This window comes from Ornithorhynchus anatinus, chromosome 6 (assembly GCF_004115215.2).
Source record: "Ornithorhynchus anatinus isolate Pmale09 chromosome 6, mOrnAna1.pri.v4, whole genome shotgun sequence".
Classification (NCBI taxonomy): Eukaryota; Metazoa; Chordata; class Mammalia; order Monotremata; family Ornithorhynchidae; genus Ornithorhynchus; species Ornithorhynchus anatinus.
Window position 1 is genome coordinate 42724058 of NC_041733.1, and position 21986 is coordinate 42746043.

Here is a 21986-nt window from a genome sequence, read left to right on the forward strand (position 1 = left end):
AGACCTCGTGCGACCTCCAGAATCCAAAGCTTTGCCTCAGGGCACTCGACAGAGAGAGATGTTAGGGTCTCTTCACCACCAGCTATGCCACCACCACCAGCTTGGGATTTAGAAGTTTGGCCTCAATCTTCAAGAAAGCGGATGAACTTATAAAAATGACTGAAGAGGAAGGATCCGGATGGAGAAAGGGACACCAAGGCGTCCAAATGGGGTGGCCTTGGCTCCCTGGAACTTCATGAAAGGAAGAAGGAAGGCTGAACTTCAATCTTACTTAGGGGGATTCTTGGCTCAAGGTAAAAAAGCACCAATCTGGTCGGCAGAACAAGCTTCCATAGCCTCCTGAAAAGGTTCAGGGTCATATCACCTCACTTCATTTGGTTCACGCTGTGATGGTACGCTTTGCATTTCTTTGCAACCCACATTGAATAATAGTTTGGTGGGGGTTAATGTGGCCGCATATGGCACGTAAAGGGATTTCCAATCAATCCCCAGAGATTCTGCAATAGAATGTCAATAAAAGTATAAGTCTATGGCAAGACACCCCCAAGTCGTGGCCATTTCTGACCCTTTTCCATGAGCATCACCCCGCTGCACTGCGGGATGTGCCGGTGTACGTTCATTCCAGCCGAATCGCTCGTGCTCCGCCTGGAATTTGGAAGAGGGAGACGGAGACCGACAAAGGGTATTGGATGGGGACAGGTGCTCAGTCCGGCTGAGTGCTCAGCAGAAAGGACAGCACTCGGTGTATGGACCTGGGTAAGACGCGAGACTGCTGCCGCCGTCCCTCAAATCCTCGTAGCCTCTGAAGCCAAAAAGTTAGAGGAGGAACAGGGAGTGTGATGGCTGTAGTTGGGGTGAAGCTCTTCTTCCTCCTCCCTTCTTCTTCTGTGCCTGCTGCTCTGGTCCACCAAGGCTGGGTCGGGAAGGAGACAAATGCCGGCCCGCTCTCCCGCCATCGCGGCGATCCCCTTTCACGCCTTGGCCCCACCCGTGCACTGGGGTGGACCGGAAATCCAACGACACTGACTTCTTGGAGTATAAATATCGATGCCCGTGCGGCAGGCGGGAAGCCCTACCCTGTGATGTCAGCGCCCGATTTCTTTCGGAACAGCTCCACGTTAACTAGTATTCCGCACAGGGGCGCAGCCTGCCAGCAAATATTTACGTATAGATGTAGAGGCGCAGACTACAGTGAATGACAGAAAATCTGATTTTTGATTCCTCTGAAAGATTTCCCGTGGCCAACTAAATTATTTACAATCTACGAAATGAGTAAAACTAATCCTACTATGACCAGATCCGGCTATCCAGCATCTCATTATACGTGAGCTAGAAGCAGTAAGGTAGTCATAGCTTGGGTATTACTGTTACTGTGGAATTTGTCAAGCGCTTACTATGTGTCCGGGGCTGTTCTAAGTGCTGGGGTACACACGGGTTAATCGGGTTGAACACCGTCCCTTGTTCCGCATGGGGCTCCCATTCTAAGAAGGGCGAACGGGTATTGAATCCCCATTTTACAGTTGGGGAAACTGAGGCCCAGAGAAGTGCAGTGACTCACCCAAGGTCGCACAGCAAATAATTGGCAGAGTCGGGATTAAACCTCAAGCCCTGTTTCTCTCAAGCCCTGGTTCTTTCCACTAGGCCACTCTGCTTCTCACGTTCTACGGGAAACCCAGGCTGGAAGCATCGTTCAAGGCTGGGAATGCGTTGGCCTCACTGACTCTGGTCATGTAGTTTCGCTGCAGCCACTGGGAACTCTTGTAGCTGGTCTCGGAGGAGTGGATGGTGTCAGCGAGGAGGGGCTGGGAAGAGAAACCACGAGCCCACCTGGCTCCATGGGGCTCTGGAGGGTGCTGGGGGCTCCGGGAAGGAACATCAAGAAGGGCAAGCGTTGAGTAAGCGCTCAATAAATATCATGGATAAAAATGAAATTAACCATCACCAAAACCCAACCATCTGAAGGAATTGAAAATGTTTTACCCTGCTTAAATGAGAGGGGAAACATGGGAGGACTTGAAAAAGTCAATCACCAGGAGATGCAGGAGACTTCCGGAAAGATTCCCGAAACAAAGGCACATCTGCTTTCTGACGGACAGCCCTCGCTGCTTTCTGCCATTCCTTCTAATGGAAGCTCCGGCCCGGGTGGCTCGGCTTCCGGCTACCCGGCCCAGACGAGCCCAGGGCTCGATTCCCGCCTGGGTCCTCGAAAGGGTTTTGTTTTCGGCTTTTTTTTTTTTTTTTGGTTTCTTGTGAAATATAAAAAGACAAGTTTTGAGGGCTAGCCGAGTAGCCCCACTTCCAAACCGCCCACGTAGGCTTGCGTAAACCCTGCGGTGGGCGAGGAGGACCGGAAGGCCGTTTCCAACCGAGACCACCGAGCTTCGGGGTTCGCCTCCAGGCAAGGAGTGTGATTGTCCCGGGTCGCTGAGAACCCACGCGCCATCGTCCCCCCACCCCACGGTCCCGAAGGGGAGAGGTGACGTCCATAAGTCCGCCTCAGTGCAGAGAAGAATTCCGGTCCAGCCCGTTCACAAGTTAGTGTCGTCCTCCTCCCTGAAGTCTCCCACCAAGAGCGAATGTTTGTCGGGTTCGCTGAGGACGATGCTGCTCAGCGACCGCTTATCCGAGAGCAGCGAGTTGATGGAGGCGCGGCTGTAATTGACAATCCGGTCCAGCACGCCCAGGTTGGGGGCGTCTCTCGAGGCGTCGTCGATCCCGACGTGAACGCTGATTTCCGAGGGGCTCTTCTGTCCCAGTTGGCGGTGGGCTCGCAGTTCGTAGTTTTCATACGTTGGTTTCCTGTAACTGGAGGCAATCGACGACGCGGTTTAGTTGGAGAGAGTGAAATGCGGGCGAAACGGATCAGGGCAACAGATTTGTGTTTCGTCAGAGGGAAGACGTTAATAAAAATTGTAAATTAAATGCCTCGTGGAGTAGCCACAAAATTTCACCCCCCACCCGCTGCCTCTCCCCTTGAATTAAAAATATAGAAGTCCTTTCTCAGTGCTTTTGGAGAAAGGTGGAGAACCTAAAAGATAATAAAAATAACAATAACAATAAAACTACTGGTATTTGTTAAGCACTTACTATGTTCCAAGCACTATACTAAGCACTGAAGGAGACACAAGATCATCAGATTAGACATAGTTCCTGTCCCATGTGGGGCTCACAATCTTAGAAGGAAGGAGAATAGGTACTGAATCATTATTTTTCAGATAAGGATACCGAGGCACACGGTAAATGACTCGCCCAAAGTCACGCAGCAGGGAATCGGTGACGTTGGGATTAGAATCTAGGTGTTCCGACTCCCAGGCCCGTGCTCTTTCCGCTACTCCCCGCTGCTTTAAATTTCAGGGCTTTCTACCATTCCAAGCCAACTATACCTCCAGTAAAATCTGTTCGTCGAGTAAACTGCTAAAACTTTGAGGTTCCTAGACAACAAAGTGGCCAGCGGCCAAGTTCAAACCGGGCAAAAATCAGTCTCATTTCCGAAGATTAAGCCCCTAAATGCATACTAATGATTTAGATGGGCTCAGCTCCCTGGCTTTGGCAATCACAGAGTCTGCTGCAATGCTCCCGGGCCGAAATCTGTTTCTGGCCACAGTGACTGGGATTTTGGACTAGGGGATTATATTCTCCGGCGAGGCGTCAAATTGGCTGATATGGGGTGGGGAGGGGAGTGCGGACGTGGGTGAGAGGTGGGGTTTGCCTGATTAATGGTTGCTGCCAGACAGTACGGGCAGTCCTGTGCCTCTCCCTTCACTCTCCCTGGACTCTAAGAACTACTATGCCACACCCCAGGGAGACGGTGGTGGAGATAGGGTTGGCACCTGACCCGGTTTTGCCAGGATAATTCACTTTCGGGGGGGGGCAGACCAGAAAAATATGTAGAACTTCCTGGAATTTTCAGGGGTCCATTTTTTCTTTGTCAGCTCCCTTAGGCACATTTATCGGGGAGAACCACAGCCAAGTGGGTGATAACCTTGGGGGGTGGCCCTGGGTGGGAGCTGGCAACTGGTGGTAGAATTCAGAGACACTAAAGGAGGAGAAGCAGCCTGGCCAAACGGATAGAGCTCAGGCCTGGGAGTCAGAAGGCCCAGGGTTCGAACCCGGGCCCCGCCACTTGTCTGCTGTGGGACCTTGGGCAAGTCGCTTCATTTACCTGGGCTTCAGTTACCTCATCTGTAAAATGGGGATGAAGACTATGAGCCCCACGTGGGACACAGTCCTACCTAATTTGCTTGTATCCACCCCAATGCTTAGTTTGGTGCCTGACACTTAGTAAGTGCTTAACAAATATCACAACTATTATTATTAATAAAATAATCTGTGATGGGAGAGGTGGTTGGTAGTAGAATCCTTACTCCCCATAGTCCCTGTTCTCCAGTGTCCCCGCTGGGAGGAATTTGTTTCAGCTGTGGAAGAGGAGCCTGAGAGACTATTTTTAGAAGAAATGACTCTGGCATTTTGTGTCAGTGGTAGAAGCGGGGGTGGGTGGGGACTGAGATGGAAGCCTGAAGCGCTATTCCAGTCCGGTGGGTGAGCTGATGGCAAGTTCCAGGGCGGGTTCTGGTTCCCTTTGGCTGGGAACTTTGCCCACAGTGACATGGGGCTCCCTCCGTCTGTGGGTTTGGTGCCAAGAGCTGGTTCTGTCTGGTCTCGCCTGTCTCGCCGCCAACCCCTCGCCCACATCCTGCCTCCGGCCCGGAGCACCCTCCCCCCTCAAATCCAACAGAGAGTTACTTTCCCCCACCACCCTTTCAAAGCCCTACCGAGGGCACATCTCCTCAGGAAGCCTCCCCTAAGACGCCCGCCTTTCTTCTTTTCCCACTCCTTTTTGCACACCCCCTGACTTGCTCCCTTTGTCCGTCCCCCAGCTTACGCTCAGAGGAGTTACGTAATGTACATATCTGTAACTCATTTATCTGTACTGATGTCCATCTTCCCCATCTAGACTGTAAGCTCACTGTGGGCGGGAAATGAGTCTGTTTATTGTTGTATTGTACTCTCCCAAGCACTTGGTACAGTGCTCTGCACACAGTAAACACCCAATAAATACAACTGAATGAATGAGCCAAAGGAATTTTCTTTTAAAAACACGTTTTCCATCCAGGAAGAAAGAAAACACCCCTCTCGCAAACACCCGGGATATCTCTCCATCCTCATCCTCCTCCGCCAAAAACCACACGCTTTTCTTCCTGGGTCCCCTGGGCATACAAAGACCCTCACCCGCTGCCAGGTATTTCCTCAGAAGCTCATTGTGGGCAGGAATGCGTCTGTCTGTTAATAATAATAATAATAATGTTGGTATTTGTTAAGCGCTTACTATGTGCCGAGCACTGTTCTAAGCGCTGGGGTAGACACAGGGAAATCAGGTTGTCCCACGTGGGGCTCACAGTCTTAATCCCCATTTTACAGATGAGGTAACTGAGGCACCGAGAAGTTAAGTGACTTGCCCAAAGTCACACAGCTGACAAGTGGCCGAGCCGGGATTCAAACCCATGACCTCTGACTCCAAAGCCCGTGCTCTTTCCACTGAGCCATGCTGCTTCTCTGTTATTATATTGTACTTTCCAAGTGCTTGGTACAGTGCTGTACACACAGTAAGAGCTCAATAAATACGACTGAATGAATTGGCCAGCCCAAAGAGGCGCAGTCAGGCTGGAGGAGAACACCCTGAGATTTGCTGAGTTCTTTCAAGATCTCCTTGGTTTTAGATGACTAGCCAGACCTAATAATAATAACAATAATAATAATAATAATTGTGGTGTTTGTTGAGTGCTTACTATGCACCAGGCACTGTACTAACTACTGAGTGGGTACAAGTAAATCGGGTTGGACAAAGTCCCTGTCCCATGTGGGGTCAGTCTCAGTCACGATTTTCCAGATGAGATAACTGAGGTACAGAGAAGTGACTTGCCCAAGGTCACACAGCAGATAAGTGACAGAGCCGGGATCGGAACCCATGACCTTCTGACTCCCAGAACCGAGAGACTAAGGGAAGACCGGGAGGAGCGGGGAGGAAAGAAGGCTGGGGCAGGATTGTCTCTGAGGCTCAAAATCAGATTCCTACCCTGTCCTCCGCCTCTCAGAAGCCCCCCGACTCCCACTGCTCACATCCTACCTGTCATTTCCCACAAAGCTCCATGATCTCCCCAGCCCAGTGGATACCCCGCTAATAGGGATGGTGGGGTTAAGGTTCTCCTGGGTCAGAGACTGAATACGCACACGTGGGGGGCGGCGGGGAGAAACCTCGTTCACTTACAGTTTAAGCAGCAGGGACGAGAGCACAACGGAAACGGAAGAAGCGGCCATGGCGGCTGACCCCATCCAGGGCTGCAAAACCAAGCCGACTGGCATAAAGACACCTAGGAAACAAACCATCCTCGATGACTACGAGTCAAGCAACATCGGCACCATCGCAGACAGCACGGAAAAGCTTGGCGTTCTCTTTCACTCAACGTGGCCTCGTAAAGAGAATAGCCTCAATCCATCAGTAGCATCGACTGAGCGCTTACTGCGTGCAGATCACTGTACTAAGGGCTTGGGAGGGTACAACAGGGCAGAGTCGGTAGACAGTTGGTAGCCTGTTGACCTGGTTCCTTGCACACGTTTTTCCACCCTAGCCGGGAACCTTAGATGGGACTAAGAGTGAGAAAGTAACACAGACGATAGCATGTGGAGATAGAGGGGAGGAAAGGAGAGGAAAAAGAAGAAAGAGAAAGCATGAGAGGGCAGGTGGGTGTGAAAATGGGTTTGTGCCTGTGTGGGTGGGTGATGGGGCGACTGAGTGTATCTCACCTTGGGCAGGTCTACCGTATCAAGAATGAAGGACACGGCCCCATTCTTGAGGGTCTTTAGTCCTTCCTCTCGACTTTCACGGTGGATTTAGGCCTCTCAGTATCTACCACCCACACGACCGAACCCGAGAACCCCGGGATTCACTCATACCCCGAAGAGTCACGTACCGGCAGCTATCGGGACCCCGACCAGATTGTAAATCAGGGCAAAGATGAAATTGATTCGGATCCTTCTGACCGTCTTCCTTGACAGGTCGATGCTTGCCACGACGTCCAGAAGGTCATTCTGCAGGGGGAAGAGTTCACAGGACATCAGTGAGGGGAATGTGACTGGGGGGTGGTGGGGGGAACTGACTCAATTTAATTCAATCGTATTTATTGAGTGCTTACTGTGTGCAGAGCACTGTACTAAGCGCTTGGAAAGAATACTATAGCAATAAGGAGACACTGTCCCTGCCCACAACTGGCCCACAGTCTAGTGGGAACTGATAACATCTCAGCGATTGCCTGAAGCAGGCGGGGACAGGCAAGGGTCACCCCCCCCAATTAAAGCCTCCCTCCCAATATATGCCAGACCATCACTCTCCCCACCTTCAAAACCTTATTGATTCACACGCTACTGGGTATGTGCATATGGAAAATTCAGGATTGAATCTCTGAGGCCTCTTGAAATTAAAGGCTCAGGTTTGGCCCCCCAATTTGGGCTCTGGGATTTTTATCAGGTGGGGGAAAATGGGGTACACTGCGGCCTTAGCTCGACTCCCTGCCTCCAGGAGGCCAAACTAGTCAACCCTGAAGCCAGCCCGCGAGTCTATCATTTAGAGACTCCCTGGAAGCCAGTCGGGTAGAAGGGAATGTCAGGTAGAATGTCAGCTCATTGTGGGTAGGGAATGTGTCTGTTATATTGTTATTCTGTACTCTCCCAAGCACTTAGTAAAGTGCTCCGTACACAGTAAGCACGTAGCTTAGTGGACAGATCATAGGCCTGGGAGTCAGACGGTCCAATCCCGGCTCCTTCACTTGTCGGCTTTGTGGACTTGGGTACTTCACTTCTCTGTGCCTCAGTTCCCTCATCTGGGAAATGAGGATTAAGACTGCGAGCCCCTTGTGGGGCAGGGACTGTGTCCAACCCCATTTGCTTGTTTCCACCCCAGTGCTAATACAGTGCCCGGCACATAGTAAGTGCTTAACAAATACCACCATTATTATCATTACTACTGTTAATAATAAATAATGAATACAATTGACTGACTGCCTGAAAGAAGAGATGTTGACCTGGAGCCCTTGATAGCTCTTGGGCCGCCGCCGCTGGCCTGTGGGGGGGGGGGGGGGTGCCCTTCCCCCGAAACCCACAGGATCCAACCCGGGACTCACCCTGATTAAGACCACGTCGGCAGCTTCGATGGCCACGTCCGTGCCGGTGCCAATGGCGATCCCGACGTTGGCCATCGCCAGAGCTGGGGAATCATTGATTCCGTCTCCCACCATGGCTACTTGTTTCCCCTCCTCCTGCAGCTGCTTCACCTTGGCCACCTTGTGGGATGGAAGGACTTCGGCAAACACTTTGGTTATGCCAACCTGCCCGGGGTGGAGCGAAAGACAAAATGGTCACACAAGCTCTCCCGGAGGCAACCCTCCCAAAATAGACTTTGAAACATCTAATCCCACACTCCAAAGACCCCGCCTGCCAGCTCCGTTCATATGCATCGGGCTTCCTTGAAGCAGCGTGGCCTAGTGGATGGAGAACAGGCCTGGGAGTCAGAGGTTGTGGGTTCTAATCCCGGCTCTGCCACTTGTCTGCTGTGTGCCCTCGGGCAAGTCACTTCACATCTCTGGGCCTCAGTGACCTCTTCTGTAAAATGGTGATTGAGGTTGTGAGCTTCCCCATGGGACAGGGACTGCGGACAACTTGATTTACTTGTAGCCACCCCAGTGCTTAGTACAGTGCCTGGAACATAGTAAGTACTTAATAAATACCACAATTATTATTATTCCTCCCTACCCCGGGTCCCCACTGAAGGCTGGGCTTGATGACCTATTTTCCGATACTCTGGGCATAGGACAACAGGGGCAGGGGAGAGCAATCCAGCCCTTCCCCATCTCAGCAAGACAAAAGGCCATACATCTAAATAATGGGCGAGAAGCAGTGTGGCCTAGTGGAAAGAAAACGGGCCCGGGGGGTCAGAGGACCTAGGTTCTAATCCCGGTTCCACCACCATTATTGCTGGGTGATTTTGGGCAAGACACTTGGCTTCCCTGGGCCTCAGTTACCTCCTGTGTAAAACGGGTGTTCCGTGGGCCCCACGTGGGACATGGACTGTATCCAACCAGATAAGGTTTGTATAAAAATGATAATACTTATGGTATTTATTAAGCGCTTACTATGTGTGAGGCACTATACTAAACCCTGGGGCGGATACAAGCAAATCGGGTTGGATACGGTCCCTGTCCCATGTGACACTCACAGTCTCAATCCCCATTTTACAAATGAGGTAACAGAGGCCCAGAGAAGTGAAATGACTTCCCTAAATTCACACAGCAGGCCGACTTGTTCATTCCAAGCGCTTAGTACAGTGCCCTGCACATAGTAAGCGCTCAATAAATACTATTGAATGAATGAATGAAAGTGGCGAAGCCAAGATTAGAATCCTTGACCTTCTGCTACTCCAGCGCTTAGGACAGCGCCTAGCATACAGAAGGTGCTTAACAAATACCTTTAAGGGAAAAAATAATAATGGATCCAACCTCCCACCCGTAAAAACCCCAGGCACAAAGGAAGAGGGGGCTTACCTGGGAAGCTATAGATCGGGCTGTCTTGCTGTTGTCGCCAGTCATCAGAACCACTTCTAAGCCCATGGATTTGAGCGTGTGGACGGCCAGCTCCGCTTCGGGTTTCACCGTGTCAGCAATGGCTATCAGCCCACACAAGGTGCCTGAAACGAGGGTCAGAGAAGAGCGCGCTTGGGACATTTGGTGCTTCTGAGGTCTCAAGTTAGTAGCGCCGCTGTGGGACGAAGAGCACGTACCCTCAATAAATAGCGTCCCCCCTCCACACGATTGAACCCTCCCTTCATTTCTCACTCTCGGGGTTTATTGAGCACCCAGTGGGGGCACAGTATCGTATGCAGCCGTTGCAAATAGGGAAGGGAAGGACAAGAGTCTGGCCCGGTCCTCGAGGAATTGGTAGTCTAGAGGATTACCATCCTGGGGGGCAGAAAGACCTGGGTCCTAATCCCAGCTCTGCCACATGTCTGCTGGGTGACCTCGGGCCAGTCGCCTCACCTCTCTGGGCGTCACTTCCCTCATCTCTAAAATGGGGATTAGGACCGTGAGCCCTCTGTGGGACAGGGACTGGGGTCCAACCTGATTACCTTGTATCTACCCCAGCGCTTAGAACAGTACTTGGACCATAGTAAATGCTGAGCAAGTACCACCGTCTAGTGGACGAAGAAAAGACCTCGGAGGGTGGGGTGAAAGGGTAAGCTCACAGGACAGGAAATGGCGAAGGATGAAGATGAAAAAAATCGGGTAAAGAATCACTCCTCCTCCTGCCTACGGAAAGGTGCCGAGCAGCTGCTTTCAGGGCAATATAAATAGCTCTTTATCAAAAGCTCCATATAAAGAACTTTCTACATTGGGAAAAAGGGCTGATGGAGCTATGCGGGTTAAACAGTGTGGGGCTTTAAAGAACTGGGGGGTCAGGACCGGGTCTAATTACCATTCATTCTTTCAATCGTATTTATTGAGCACTTACTGTGTGCAAAGCACTGTCCTAAGCGCTTGGGAGAGTGCAATACAGCAACACAGACACATTCCCCCACAGCACTTACGTACATATCCGTAAGTTTCTTTTTTTGTATTGATGGCTCCCCAGCCCCTGCCACACTCTAGTCTGTAAGCCCAGTGTGGGCATGGAATGTGATTGTTTATTGCTGTATTGTACTCTCCCAAGTGCTTAGTACAGTGCTCTGCACACAGTAAGTGCTCAATAAACATGATTGAATGAATGAGCTCTGTGCATTCTCTCCGGTGCTTAGTGTGGAGCTCGGCACATAGTAAACGCGTAACAAATACTATTCCTACTAATGAGTCCTAGACTGAAGGGATCTATAAGAAGATACTGATTCCATCTCACTGAGAATTTATAGAATGTTTATATGGGACTCCGAGACCTAACCGAAGATGATTTACAGAGCTTCATTTCACCGACATCCCTCCCGGCCAAAAGGTTTCCCCTATCGAGGCCCGGGTTCTAGAAGGAGATGAGGGGCGGATTCAATCCAACTGTATCACTTGAACCTTTTGATCGAGGACTATTTGGGCTTCGCAAGACCAATCTCTTCCGTTGCTCTGCCAAGACGAGGTGATCTGACGTTGCTCCTCGTGCATCCGAGAGGCCAAACGCTCAGAATATCGTCTAAAGACGAGGGCCGGGGATGCCAGCTCTCCGGGTGCCCTGCCCGAGCCAACGGCCGAGGGCCAACTTACCATCGATTGCCACCAGGATCGCCGTCCGCCCTTTCCTCTCGTGCTCAATCATCGCGCTGTCCACCTCGTTCTTGACCACGAGGCCATTCCTGTTCATCCACTCTCGGTTCCCAATGAGGACCGTGAACTTCTGAGGATGCAGGGAAGCTAGGAGACAATAACGATAATGATTATTATTATTGTTATGGTATTTATGAAGCGCTTACTATGTGCGAGGCACTGTATTAAGTCCTGGGGTGGATACAAGCAAATTGAGTTGGACACAGCCCCTGTCCCATGTGGGGCTCACAGTCTCAATCCCCCTTTTACAGATGAGAAAACTGAGGCCCAGAGAAGGGAAGTAACTTGCCCAAGGTCACAAAGCAGACAAGTGGCAGAGTCAGGATGAGAACCCATGACCTTCTGACTCCCAGGCCCATGCTCTAGCCACTACGTGGTTTTGGCACGGTGGATGTGGTTTGAACAGCCTACTTTTGCTCACGTTTAAGCAACAAACCCATTATGGTTTGCATTCAGTTATGAGGATGATGATAACGGCTCTTGGTAAGCACTTACCATGTGCCAAGCACTGTATTAAATACTGAGGTAGATACAAGATAATTAGGCTGGACACGGTCCTTGCCTCTCTTGGAGCTCACAGTCTAAGGGGAAGGAGAACAGGTTCTGAATCCCGATTCCATAGATGAGAACGCTAATGCCCAAAGAAGGGAAGAGTCTTGCCCAAGATCACAGAGGAGGCTAGAAGCAGAGGCACAATTAGAACTCAGCTCCTCTGATTCCCAGGCACATGCTCTTTCCACTAATAACTGTGGTATTTTTTAAGTGCTTTCTATGCGCCAAGCACTGTAAGAATCACTGGGGAAGATACAGGATAATCAGGTCCCACACGGGGCTCACGGTCAAAGTACGAGAGAGACCAGGAATTGAATCCCCATTTTGCAGATGAGGGAACTGAGGTTCAGAGAAGTGCAGTGACTTGCTCCAGGTCACACAGCAGGTCAGTGGCAGGGCCAGGATTGGAACCCAAGTCCTGACTCCCAGGACTCTTTCTACTAGTCCAGGCTGCTTCAGAATTATTGCTTTGGAATGGCCATTTGACAGAAAAACTAGCCTAATGTCAAATGCTGGGAGACAATAATGGGGAGGAGGAGAATGAGGTTAGTAGGGAGGCTCAACAAGCAGAGACAGTCAGATAAAGGCAGTTCCCCTTCCTCAATTACTCCTGGAGGTTCCCTCCGAGGCCCTACAGTTGTCTGGGAAATGATCTCTAGCGTCTTGTCGTAGTATTAATGAATGACAGAGTCGCTGGAACTTGTCTGAGGTTCTGAAGGAAGCCAGGCCTGGGATCTCTGGTTTTCTTCCCCAGACAGCCCCACAGCACTCACGTACATTTCTGAAATTTATCTATTTATATTCATGTTTATCACCCCCTCTACATTGTGAGCTCGCTGTGGGCAGGAAACGTGTCTACCAACTTTGCTACGTTGTTCTCTGCCACGCGCTTAGCATGGTGCTCCGTAAACCATAAGCGCTCAATAAATAAGCGCTCGATTGATTGATTGAGAGCCACATCCTAGGCCCCGCCCCACTGGCCCCCAAGCTGTCTGCTCTGAGGGAAGCTGAAAAGATGGAGGCCCCGACTAAGCCTTCCTTTCCTCTTCTCCCTCCTTCTGTCCGTTTTGCTAATTTATTTTTTATATGAATTTCTGTCTCCCCCTCTAGACTGTAAGCTCACTGTGAGCAAGGAATATGTCTCATATTGTACTCTCCCAAATGCTTAGTACAGTACTTTGCATACAGTTAAGCGTTCAATAAATACGACTGAAAGGATGAACGAATGAGTGTACTCTCCCAAAAGCTCAGTACGGTTCTCTGACACGGTAAGGACTTAATAAACACGACTGACTGACCACCCGAAGCCGCAAAAATCGATTTTTGCTCCCGGCCTCAACTCTGAAGATGGAAAAGTCTGCCGCCTGCCCGACCCTCACAGATGGTACCGAAAAACACGATGAGGACATACAGAGCGGCGGGGCGTCAATGATCAAGGAGGACGGGGACGGCTGCTCCGGGCTGGCATCGATCTGCACGAGGGATGCGTTCTTTAAGTTCTTCTCCTCGATCTTCCAGTTGCTCTTGGTCAGCAGGGCTTCGATGTTGGAAACTTTACAACTTATGCCGCAGCCTGGAACCACCTGAAAATCTGTGCAGGTGCCCAGGGTCTCGGTCCCCAACTCCTGATAAGTTACCAAAAAACAAACCAACACTGAATGTCTCCCTGCGGCATGAGGAACGTAGATATTCGCCTCGCCGCGGACACTTTCAAACTTGATTACCAACCACGTGTCTGTCACGGTTGCACTTCGGCCGGGATGAATGAGGTAAGAGTCAAATGCCTCGATTGAGGCTGAACCATTAGTCAGAAGGAGATAAGGGAAGAGATTCCACAGCTTCTGACTCAGACACGGACTCTGGTACCCCCGGGAAATTCCAGAGACTCAATGCAGGCCTCCTCCCTGTTACACGGAGGACAACCACCAGCTAATTCGTCATAATAAATTCACCCGGGATCAGCACGGATAAGATCGTTACGGGCAGGGAATGCGTCTGTTTAGTGTTCTATTGCACTCTTCCAAGCGCTTAGTACACTGCGCCGCACACAGTAAGCACTCAATAAACACGACAATGAAAACAGAAAAACACTTTTTTCGTTAATGGTATTTGTTAAGTGCTTACTGTATGCCAGGTACTTCCTAAGCGCGGGGGTAGATCCAGAGTAATCATGTTGGACACAGTCCTTGTTCCACATGGGACTCACACTTTTAATCCCCACTTTACGGATGAGGTAACCGAGGCCCAGAGATGTGAAGTGACTTGCCCAAAGTCACAAAGCTGATAAGTGGTGGGGCCAGGATTAGAACCCAAGTCCTTATGACGCCCAGGACTCTGATTAGAGCGGTCCCTGGAACGTGGTGGCCACCCAATTCTGATCTGGCAAGGATATGGGGCGACCCCTTCCATCTCCTCCCTCGGGCCTCTGCTTCCCCTCATGAATATAATCTGAGTCACGAATAGTGGGAAGACGAGAATACATAGAAAAATCTAGAAACGACAACTACTAGAGTCCTCTAGACTGTAAGCTTGTTTTGGGCAGGGGATGTCCGATTACTGTCCTCTCCCAAGCGTTTAGTACAGTGCTCGGCACCCAGTAAGTGCTCAATAAATACGACTGAACGAATATTAGAAAGGTGAGAACGCTTGGTCTTAAAAAAACCGTCAGAAGAGTCGGCATTGCTTCCATCAGCTTATGCAAATTGTAGGCCTAAACAACTCGAGTGGGTGCGATCTGCCCATTTCACAATCCAGGCTGGTCCCTGGGCAGAGCCCAAACTGGCCCATGGGTTGTTAACGAGTAATAATCATAATAATTATGGTATTTGTTAAGCACTTACTATGTTCCAGGCACTGTTCTAAGCGTTGGGGTAGATAGAAGGTAATCAGGTTGTCCCACGTGGGGCTCCCAGTCTTAAACCCCATTGTACAGAGGAGATCACTGAGGCCCAGAGAAGTGGAATGACTGTCCCAAGGTCACCCAGCAGACGAGTGGCGGGGCCGGGATTAGAACCCACGACTTCTGACTGCCAAGCCCGGGCTCTTGGCACGCTAAACAGGCGACGGTTGTACCTGCTTGCAGTACTTGGTTACCGCAGCCCCGAGAGGGTGTTCGCTGTTGCTTTCTGCCGTTCCCACTATGGCCAGGATCTTGTTGCGGGACATCCTGTTACTTTCCACTAAAACCTTCACGTGATTCACAACGGGGGTCCCGTGGGTTATGGTGCCGGTTTTATCAAACACCACCACTTTGACCTGTAAGAGAGCGAAAAGAATAAAACGCACAAATTTGCGGCGGGCTTTTTCGGTAGTGTCTCCCCGCGTGAGACTGTGAGGTCGTGGTGGGCAGGGAATGCGCCTGTTTATTGTTGTACTGTCCTCTCCCAAGCGCCGAGGACAGTGCTCTGCACACAGTAAGTGCTCAAATACAACTAAATGGCAGAACTAGATAAGATTTCCGCATTCTGTGGAACAAATCGCTGCTGCTGTGGCTGGTTTCGGGGAGGGGAGGAAACGGGACGAAAGGCGAAGTCGGGAGACGGAGTAGCGCTCGGGAACAGGCTCGGGAAGAAGAGAACTGCGCGGTGAAAGGCGTGGCCTGGTGGACGGGGCTGGGGATCTGAAGGTCATGGGTTCCAATCCCGGCTCCACCGCTAGTCTGAAGTGTAACCTTGGGCAAGTCACTTCACTTCTCTATGCTTCAGTGACCTCATCTGTAAAATGGGGATTAAGAGTGGGAGCCCCACGTGGGACAGGGACTGTGTCCAACCCGATTTGCTTGTATTCCCCCTCACGGCGCTTAGTACAGTGCCTGGAACAGAGTAAGCGCTTAACCAATACCACAGTTATTAGTCTTACCTTATGGGCCATCTCCAGGGGCTCTCCACCTTTGATCAGGATGCCGTTCTGAGCCCCTACCCCGGTGCCTACCATCACAGCCGTCGGGGTGGCTAAGCCCAGGGAACAAGGGCAGGCAATACACAAGACTGTGATAGATGCTTGGAAGGCAAACCGGATGATCACCTCGGTCCGGGAGATGCTTGTGTTGTAGCCCTTTGGAAGACAGAGGGGCACAGGGTTGGTAAATTCATTCAATCGTATTTACTGAGCGCTTACTGTGTGCAAAGCAATGTACTAAACGCTTGGGAGAGTCCAAAATAACAATATAACAGACACATTCCCTGTCTACAATGAGCTCACCATTTAGATGGGGAGAAGACATTAATAATCATAAATTATATTTATGTGGAAAGTGGAAAGAGCCCGGGCCGAGCCTATGCCTGGGGGTCAGAGGATGTGGGTTCTAATCCTGGCTCTGACACACATCTGCTGTGTGACCTTGGGCAAGGTGCTTCACTTCCCTGGGCCTCAGTAACCTTATCTGGAAAATGGGGATTAAGACTGTGAGTCCCACATGGGACAGGGACTGTGTCCAAGCCGATTAGCATGTATCCACCCCAGACCTTGGAAGCGCTTAACAAATACCACAGTGATTACTATTATTCATCCTTGAACGACGCAATGAGCCCCCAAATCTCCCCGCGCCCCAGATTACTCCCTGGCGGTGTCAGATATTTTATGAGGAGCATTCGCCGCATCCGACCCCAGCAGCGGGTGTCCAGAGTGGGTACTCAGCACATAGTCTGCTGGTCTGGAGGAGTAAATGGGCAGCCCAGAGAGCCTCACTTACTAGTAAGGAGTCGCCTGAGATCCCGGGAGGCTTGGGCTCAATTGTTTCACAAAAACGGAGCCAGTTTTAGAGCCCCAATTGGACCGGAACCTCCAATTTCACTATAGGGTGAGGATTATGGGCTGCTGTTTCTGGTTAGGAAAATCTGAGACTGATTATATGCATTCCGTCCCCCGCTAGAGGAATCGAGATCTGCCATCAATATATGTGAGGAAGAGGAGGGGTGTTTTAGTGAGCTGGGGTGGGATCTGTGGGCAAAAAAACGGATAAGAAAGCTGCTCAAACCGAGGGTTCATAGATGGCAAGGGCCCATCTTCTTGAGATGCCGAGCCGATGAGCCCAAGGAAGGATTTGGGCCTGTTCGGAAACGGTGACTGCCTCATCTGTAGAGAAGACTTGAGTGGATTTTCCCCAAATCCCATTAGTCTCAGCAAGGTGAACGGAGTGTTGCTGCTGGCTAAGTGAGAGGAAGAGGGGCTTAAGTGGATAAAGCCCGGGCCTGGGAGTCAGAAGGACTCGAGTTCTAATCCTAGCTCCACCATGTCTCCTGTGTGATCTTGGACAAGTCAATTCACTTCTCTGGGCCTCAGTTACCTCATCTGTAAAATGAGGATTAACAGTGGGAGCCCCATGTGGGAGAGGGACTGTGTCCAACCTGATTAACTTGTATCTACCCCAGTGCTTAGAACGGTGCTTGGCACATATTAAGCACTTAATGAGCATCATTATTATTATTATTATAATAGTTCAGCAAGCCGGGGCACTCACATGTGGGAAAGAGGGCTTTTAAGGAAATTCTGGAAGATCTTTGAGGGTAGGAAACATGTTTACCAAATCTATTGGATTATACTCTCCCAAGCACTTAATGAAATGGTCTGCACATACTAAGCGCTCAATAAATACCACCGCTTGATCGAAATCTCTTCAACAACTCTGCCACCTGAGGAAAAACCCATTTAAAAAAATCCACTTCTCAAAATACCAACATAACCAGGGAATCTTCCGAGTTCCTGGGGGCGGTAACCAGGCTCTGGGGCTGCTTGGAGCAGAAGTCTTCTTATTCATTTTAATCTCACAAAAGTCCATCTCCTGGGCTTAACATATAGCTGGTGTGATGTACAGTTGGACTATAATTTGGGGGTCACATAAGTGGCCCAGCTTGGGAGACTTTCTCTGAAGGGAGTTTGGCTCCCTGACTAGCAAGAGACTCGTTACGTACTTAACCTCTTTTTTCCACCCAAACTTGTAGGACTCGGGACTGTCATAAGACCAGGTATTTACAGGGCAGGAAGGGGCTTCGAGAGATCCATCTGTCTGCCGACCGAAAAACCGACGACACCGGAAACGTCCCTAACGTTGAAAAGTACGGGCCCTGTTTTAGGAAGAAGAGAAGACTTGTGCCCAAAATACTGTCAATGCTTGGCAAGTCACTTACGGGGAAGTAGTTTTCCACGATTTCAAAATTCACAAATCCAATCACAATCCAGACCAGGAGGGTAATGATGGAAATGGTGACGATGAAAGGAACAAAGTAGCCGCTGAGTTTGTCTGCAAACTGCTGGATGGGAGCCTGTAATGGAGAAAGGGAAGAGATGACACCTTCCCTTTGAGTCTGTCTTTCTCCTGAGGAAGGAGATGATGCCAATCCCTGCAGGGGTAAGGACAAGCAGTAGAGGAAGGACCCAGTGTCATCTCCCTCCGTAGGCTTTCCCAAAACTGTCCCTAACTTTTGGGGGGGGGCTGTATGCCCACGGAGATTTTACCAGGGGTAGTACAGAAGAACACAGTCTAGTGGAAAGAGCATGGGAGCCTTGAGTTCTAGTGCCAGCTTTGCCGCTGACCGGCTGGGTGACCTTGGGCAAGCCACTCTGGCCTCAGCTTCCTCATCCAGAAAATAATAATGTTGGCATTTGTTAAGCTATTGATGCCTATTTGTTTTATTCTGTTGCCTGTCTCCCACTTCTAGACTGTGACCTGTTGTTGGGTAGGGATTGTCTCTATCTGTTGCCGAACTGTACTTTACAAGAGCTTAGTACAGTGCTCAATAAATAAGATTGAATGGATGAATGAATGAAGCACTTACTATGTGCCAGGCACTGTGCTAAGCGCTGGGGTGGATATGAGCAAATCGGATTTGGCACAGAAAATGGGGATTTGAGAAGCCTGATGGGGCAGGGATTGGGTCTGATGTGATTACCTTGCGTCAACCCCATTGCTTAGCACAAGTACTTGTGCTTATGAAATGCCCTAAATATTCTTATCACGGCAGAGTTGCTCTACGTCTCAAGCCATCTCTCGCAGGTGACAGAGGGGTAGGCAACTCTGCCCGCTCTGCCCAACTCGGGAAGATGTCCCCTGCACCATCTAGCGACCCTGGGCCCAGAATCGAAACCAGACAGGGTCAGAGGGAAGCTCTGCAGTCCTACGCTTAATATGGCAGAGAATGAATCTCTCGATTCCCTTACCCCCTCCTACCTCACCTCGCTGCTCTCCCACTACAATCCAGCTCACACACTTGGCTCCTCTAATGCGCACCTTCTCACTGTGCCTCCGTCTTGCCACTGATCCCTCAGCCACGTCCTGCCTCTGGCCTTCCCTTCGTCTTCACACCTGACAACGATCGCTCTCCCCACCTTCGAAAGCCTTCTCCTCCAAGAGAAGGAGAAACTCCATTTTATATTCAAGTTTCTTCTCCTCCAAGAGGCCTTCCCTGACTAAGCCCTCATTTCCTCTTTTCCCAACCCCTTCTGCATCGCCCTTATTCGCTCCCTTTATTCACCCCCACCATACTTATGTACAAGTCCGTATTTTATTTACCAATGCCGGTCTTTCCCTCTAGACTGTAAGCTCATCGTGGGCACGGAACGTGTCGCCCGACTCTTTTATTCTGTACTCTCCCAAGTGCTCAGGACAGCGCTCTGCACACAGTAAGCGCTCAATAAATACAGTTGGTTGATGGATTGAGAATGGCAAAGGGACATCACCGATCAAGAATAAGTACCCACTCTTCTGAAACCTGCAATCCAGTGGAATAGGAGAGCGTAGACGTTCTCAGTTCTGAGCAGATGTCTTTCGCCTTGCTCGAGGGTGCGGGGGAGTGGAGTTTACCTTTGATGTCTGAGCCTCCTCCACGAGTTTGACGATTTGGGAGAGGGTAGTGTCTGCTCCGACGTGGGTGGCCCGGATGAGCAAAGACCCATTCTGGTTGATGGACCCGGCAATCACCGTGCTGCCGGGCTTCTTGGTCACCGGCATGGCTTCCCCTGGAAAAACAGTGGGACGCAGCTTAGCGGGGGGGCTGGGGATCTCCAAGAGGCCTTCCCAGACTAAGCCCCACTTTCCCTCATCTCCCACTCCCTTCTGCATCACCCTGACTTGCTCCCTTCGCTCTTCCCCCCTCCCAACCCCAAAGCACTTATATTCATATCTGTCATTTCATTTATTTGTATTGATGTCTGCCCACCTCTAGACTGTATGCTTGTTGTGGGCAGGGAATGTCACTGTTTATTGTTGTATTGTACTTTCCTAAGCGCTTAGTAAGCGCACACAGTAAGCGGCTCAATAAATACGAGTGAATGAATAAAGGAATGACGCTGGGTCTCTTTCTGGGGGGGGCATGGGTATCACACAAAGGCAGAATGCCAAGCTGGGACTTCCAAGCCCCGACGGAATAACGAAGATAGAGCCCCAAGACTGAAATAATCCCAAAGAATGTCTAGTTCAGAGAGACTCCATAATAATAATAATGATGATATTTGTTAAGCGCTATGTGCCGACCACTGTACTCAGCGCTGGGGTGGAGACAAGCAAATTGGGTTGGACACAATCCCCGTCCCACGTGGGGCTCTCAGTCTCAATCCCCATTTTACAGACGAGGTAACTGAGGCACGGAGAAGTGAGCTGCCTAAGGTCACACGGCAGACAAGTGGCGGAGCCAGGATTTAAACCCATGACCTTCTGACTCCCAGGCTCGTGCTCTACCTACTACACCACGCTGCTTCCCATGGTGGCCACAATCACTTGTCTACCTAGTACTAGGAGTCATAGTATTTACTGAGCGCTTACTGTGTGCGGTGCACTGTACTAAGCGCTGGGAAAGAGTACCCAGTGGGACACGGACCCTTTACCTAGGTGCCTGCTACCCCACTGGAGAAGCAGCTCTAGTGGATAGAGCACGGGCCTGGTGGTCAGAAGGACCTGGGTTCTAATCCCAGTTCCTCCACTTGTCTGTTGTATGACCTTGGGCCAGTCACTTCACTCCTCTGCACCTCAGTTTCTGCATCTGTAAAAAAAGGGGTGAACCCTATGTGGGACAGGGACTGTGTCCAACCCGATTATCTTGCACCTGACCCGACCACTGTTCTATGCAGAGTGCCTAGGACATCGTAAGCACTTAAATACCACCATTATTATTATTCTTCTGAGAGTCCCACACCTCACTCGATGACCCACGGTCAACAGAGTCGCAGGTAGAGTGGGTGGCAGCGGACGCCCATCACATCAGATGCCGACATGGCGATTCCAGGGAATTCCTTTTTTTCCCAGTTCACCCATCATCCCGCAGCTTCAGACAAATGGGAATGGGAATCTTCCCGCTACTTCACTCCAGGACACCCTTATTTTTCATTCATTCATTCAATCATATTTACTGAGCGTTTACTGCGTGGAAAGCACTGTACTAAGCGCTTGGGAGATTACAGTGCAACAAAAGAGACATCCCCGGCCCACAACGAGCTCACAGTCAAGAGGGGGAGACAGACATTAATAGACGTAAATAAATACCTGTGATGAGGGACTCGTCGACCATCGAATGGCCTTCGATAACCCGCCCGTCCACGGGAAATTTGCCTCCTGGGACGACTCGGACAATGTCCCCGCGCTGCACGAGTTCCACATCCACCTGTTCTTCACTGGAGAATGGGTAGAACGGAAAGCGTTACTGACGTACATCCGCTCGGCCATTTCTCCTTCCTTGCCCCGCCCCCCCCCCCGGGGTAAAGCGTCCCAAACCGCAGCTAAGAGAGGAGCAAAGCCAGCGTCACCTATTAGGGACAATATTTACGAGAGGCTTCCTTAAGCCCCCCCCCAAAAAAAACAAATGGATTTTGGAGCAAATTAAGCCACAGCGGTCTTTGGAAGGCCAATTGACTCGACATGGATTAGCATATTTTGGATCAGGAGGACTAATTCTCTGGAGAAGACACTAATGCTTGGAAAAGTCCAGGGAAAACGTGGAAGAGGCAGACCAGCAGCTAGATGGATAGAGACCATAACAACGCTAACAGAAGAACCGTTAGAAAGGTTGTGGATTATGGCAGGGAAAAGGACGTTCTGGAGAAACTATATCCGTGGAGTTGCTATGAATCAGAAGCGACTCAATGGCACTTAATAATAAT

The 21986-nt window shown here is 50.4% G+C and overlaps 1 protein-coding gene across 3 annotated transcripts in view; it reads right to left on the bottom strand.

Moving 5' to 3' along the window:
* Nucleotides 1-1957: 1957 nt before the first annotated feature.
* ATP7A (ATPase copper transporting alpha) overlaps nucleotides 1958-21986 on the bottom strand; it is a 93048-nt gene continuing 73019 nt past the window's right edge. For 2 of the 3 annotated variants that reach the window (XM_029067342.2, XM_029067343.2), the window contains exons 12-23: nucleotides 21373-21500; nucleotides 19699-19853; nucleotides 18026-18160; nucleotides 15759-15953; nucleotides 14973-15155; nucleotides 13312-13525; nucleotides 11289-11435; nucleotides 9591-9733; nucleotides 8175-8378; nucleotides 6969-7086; nucleotides 6266-6368; nucleotides 2529-2805 (exon numbers count right to left, since the gene is read on the bottom strand). In XM_029067342.2, the coding sequence (XP_028923175.1) occupies nucleotides 2529-2805; nucleotides 6266-6368; nucleotides 6969-7086; nucleotides 8175-8378; nucleotides 9591-9733; nucleotides 11289-11435; nucleotides 13312-13525; nucleotides 14973-15155; nucleotides 15759-15953; nucleotides 18026-18160; nucleotides 19699-19853; nucleotides 21373-21500 (2002 nt within the window). Of the gene's footprint in view, nucleotides 2806-6265; nucleotides 6369-6968; nucleotides 7087-8174; nucleotides 8379-9590; nucleotides 9734-11288; nucleotides 11436-13311; nucleotides 13526-14972; nucleotides 15156-15758; nucleotides 15954-18025; nucleotides 18161-19698; nucleotides 19854-21372; nucleotides 21501-21986 lie in introns of all 3 variants that reach the window. The other variant, XM_029067341.2, reaches the window with a different exon arrangement.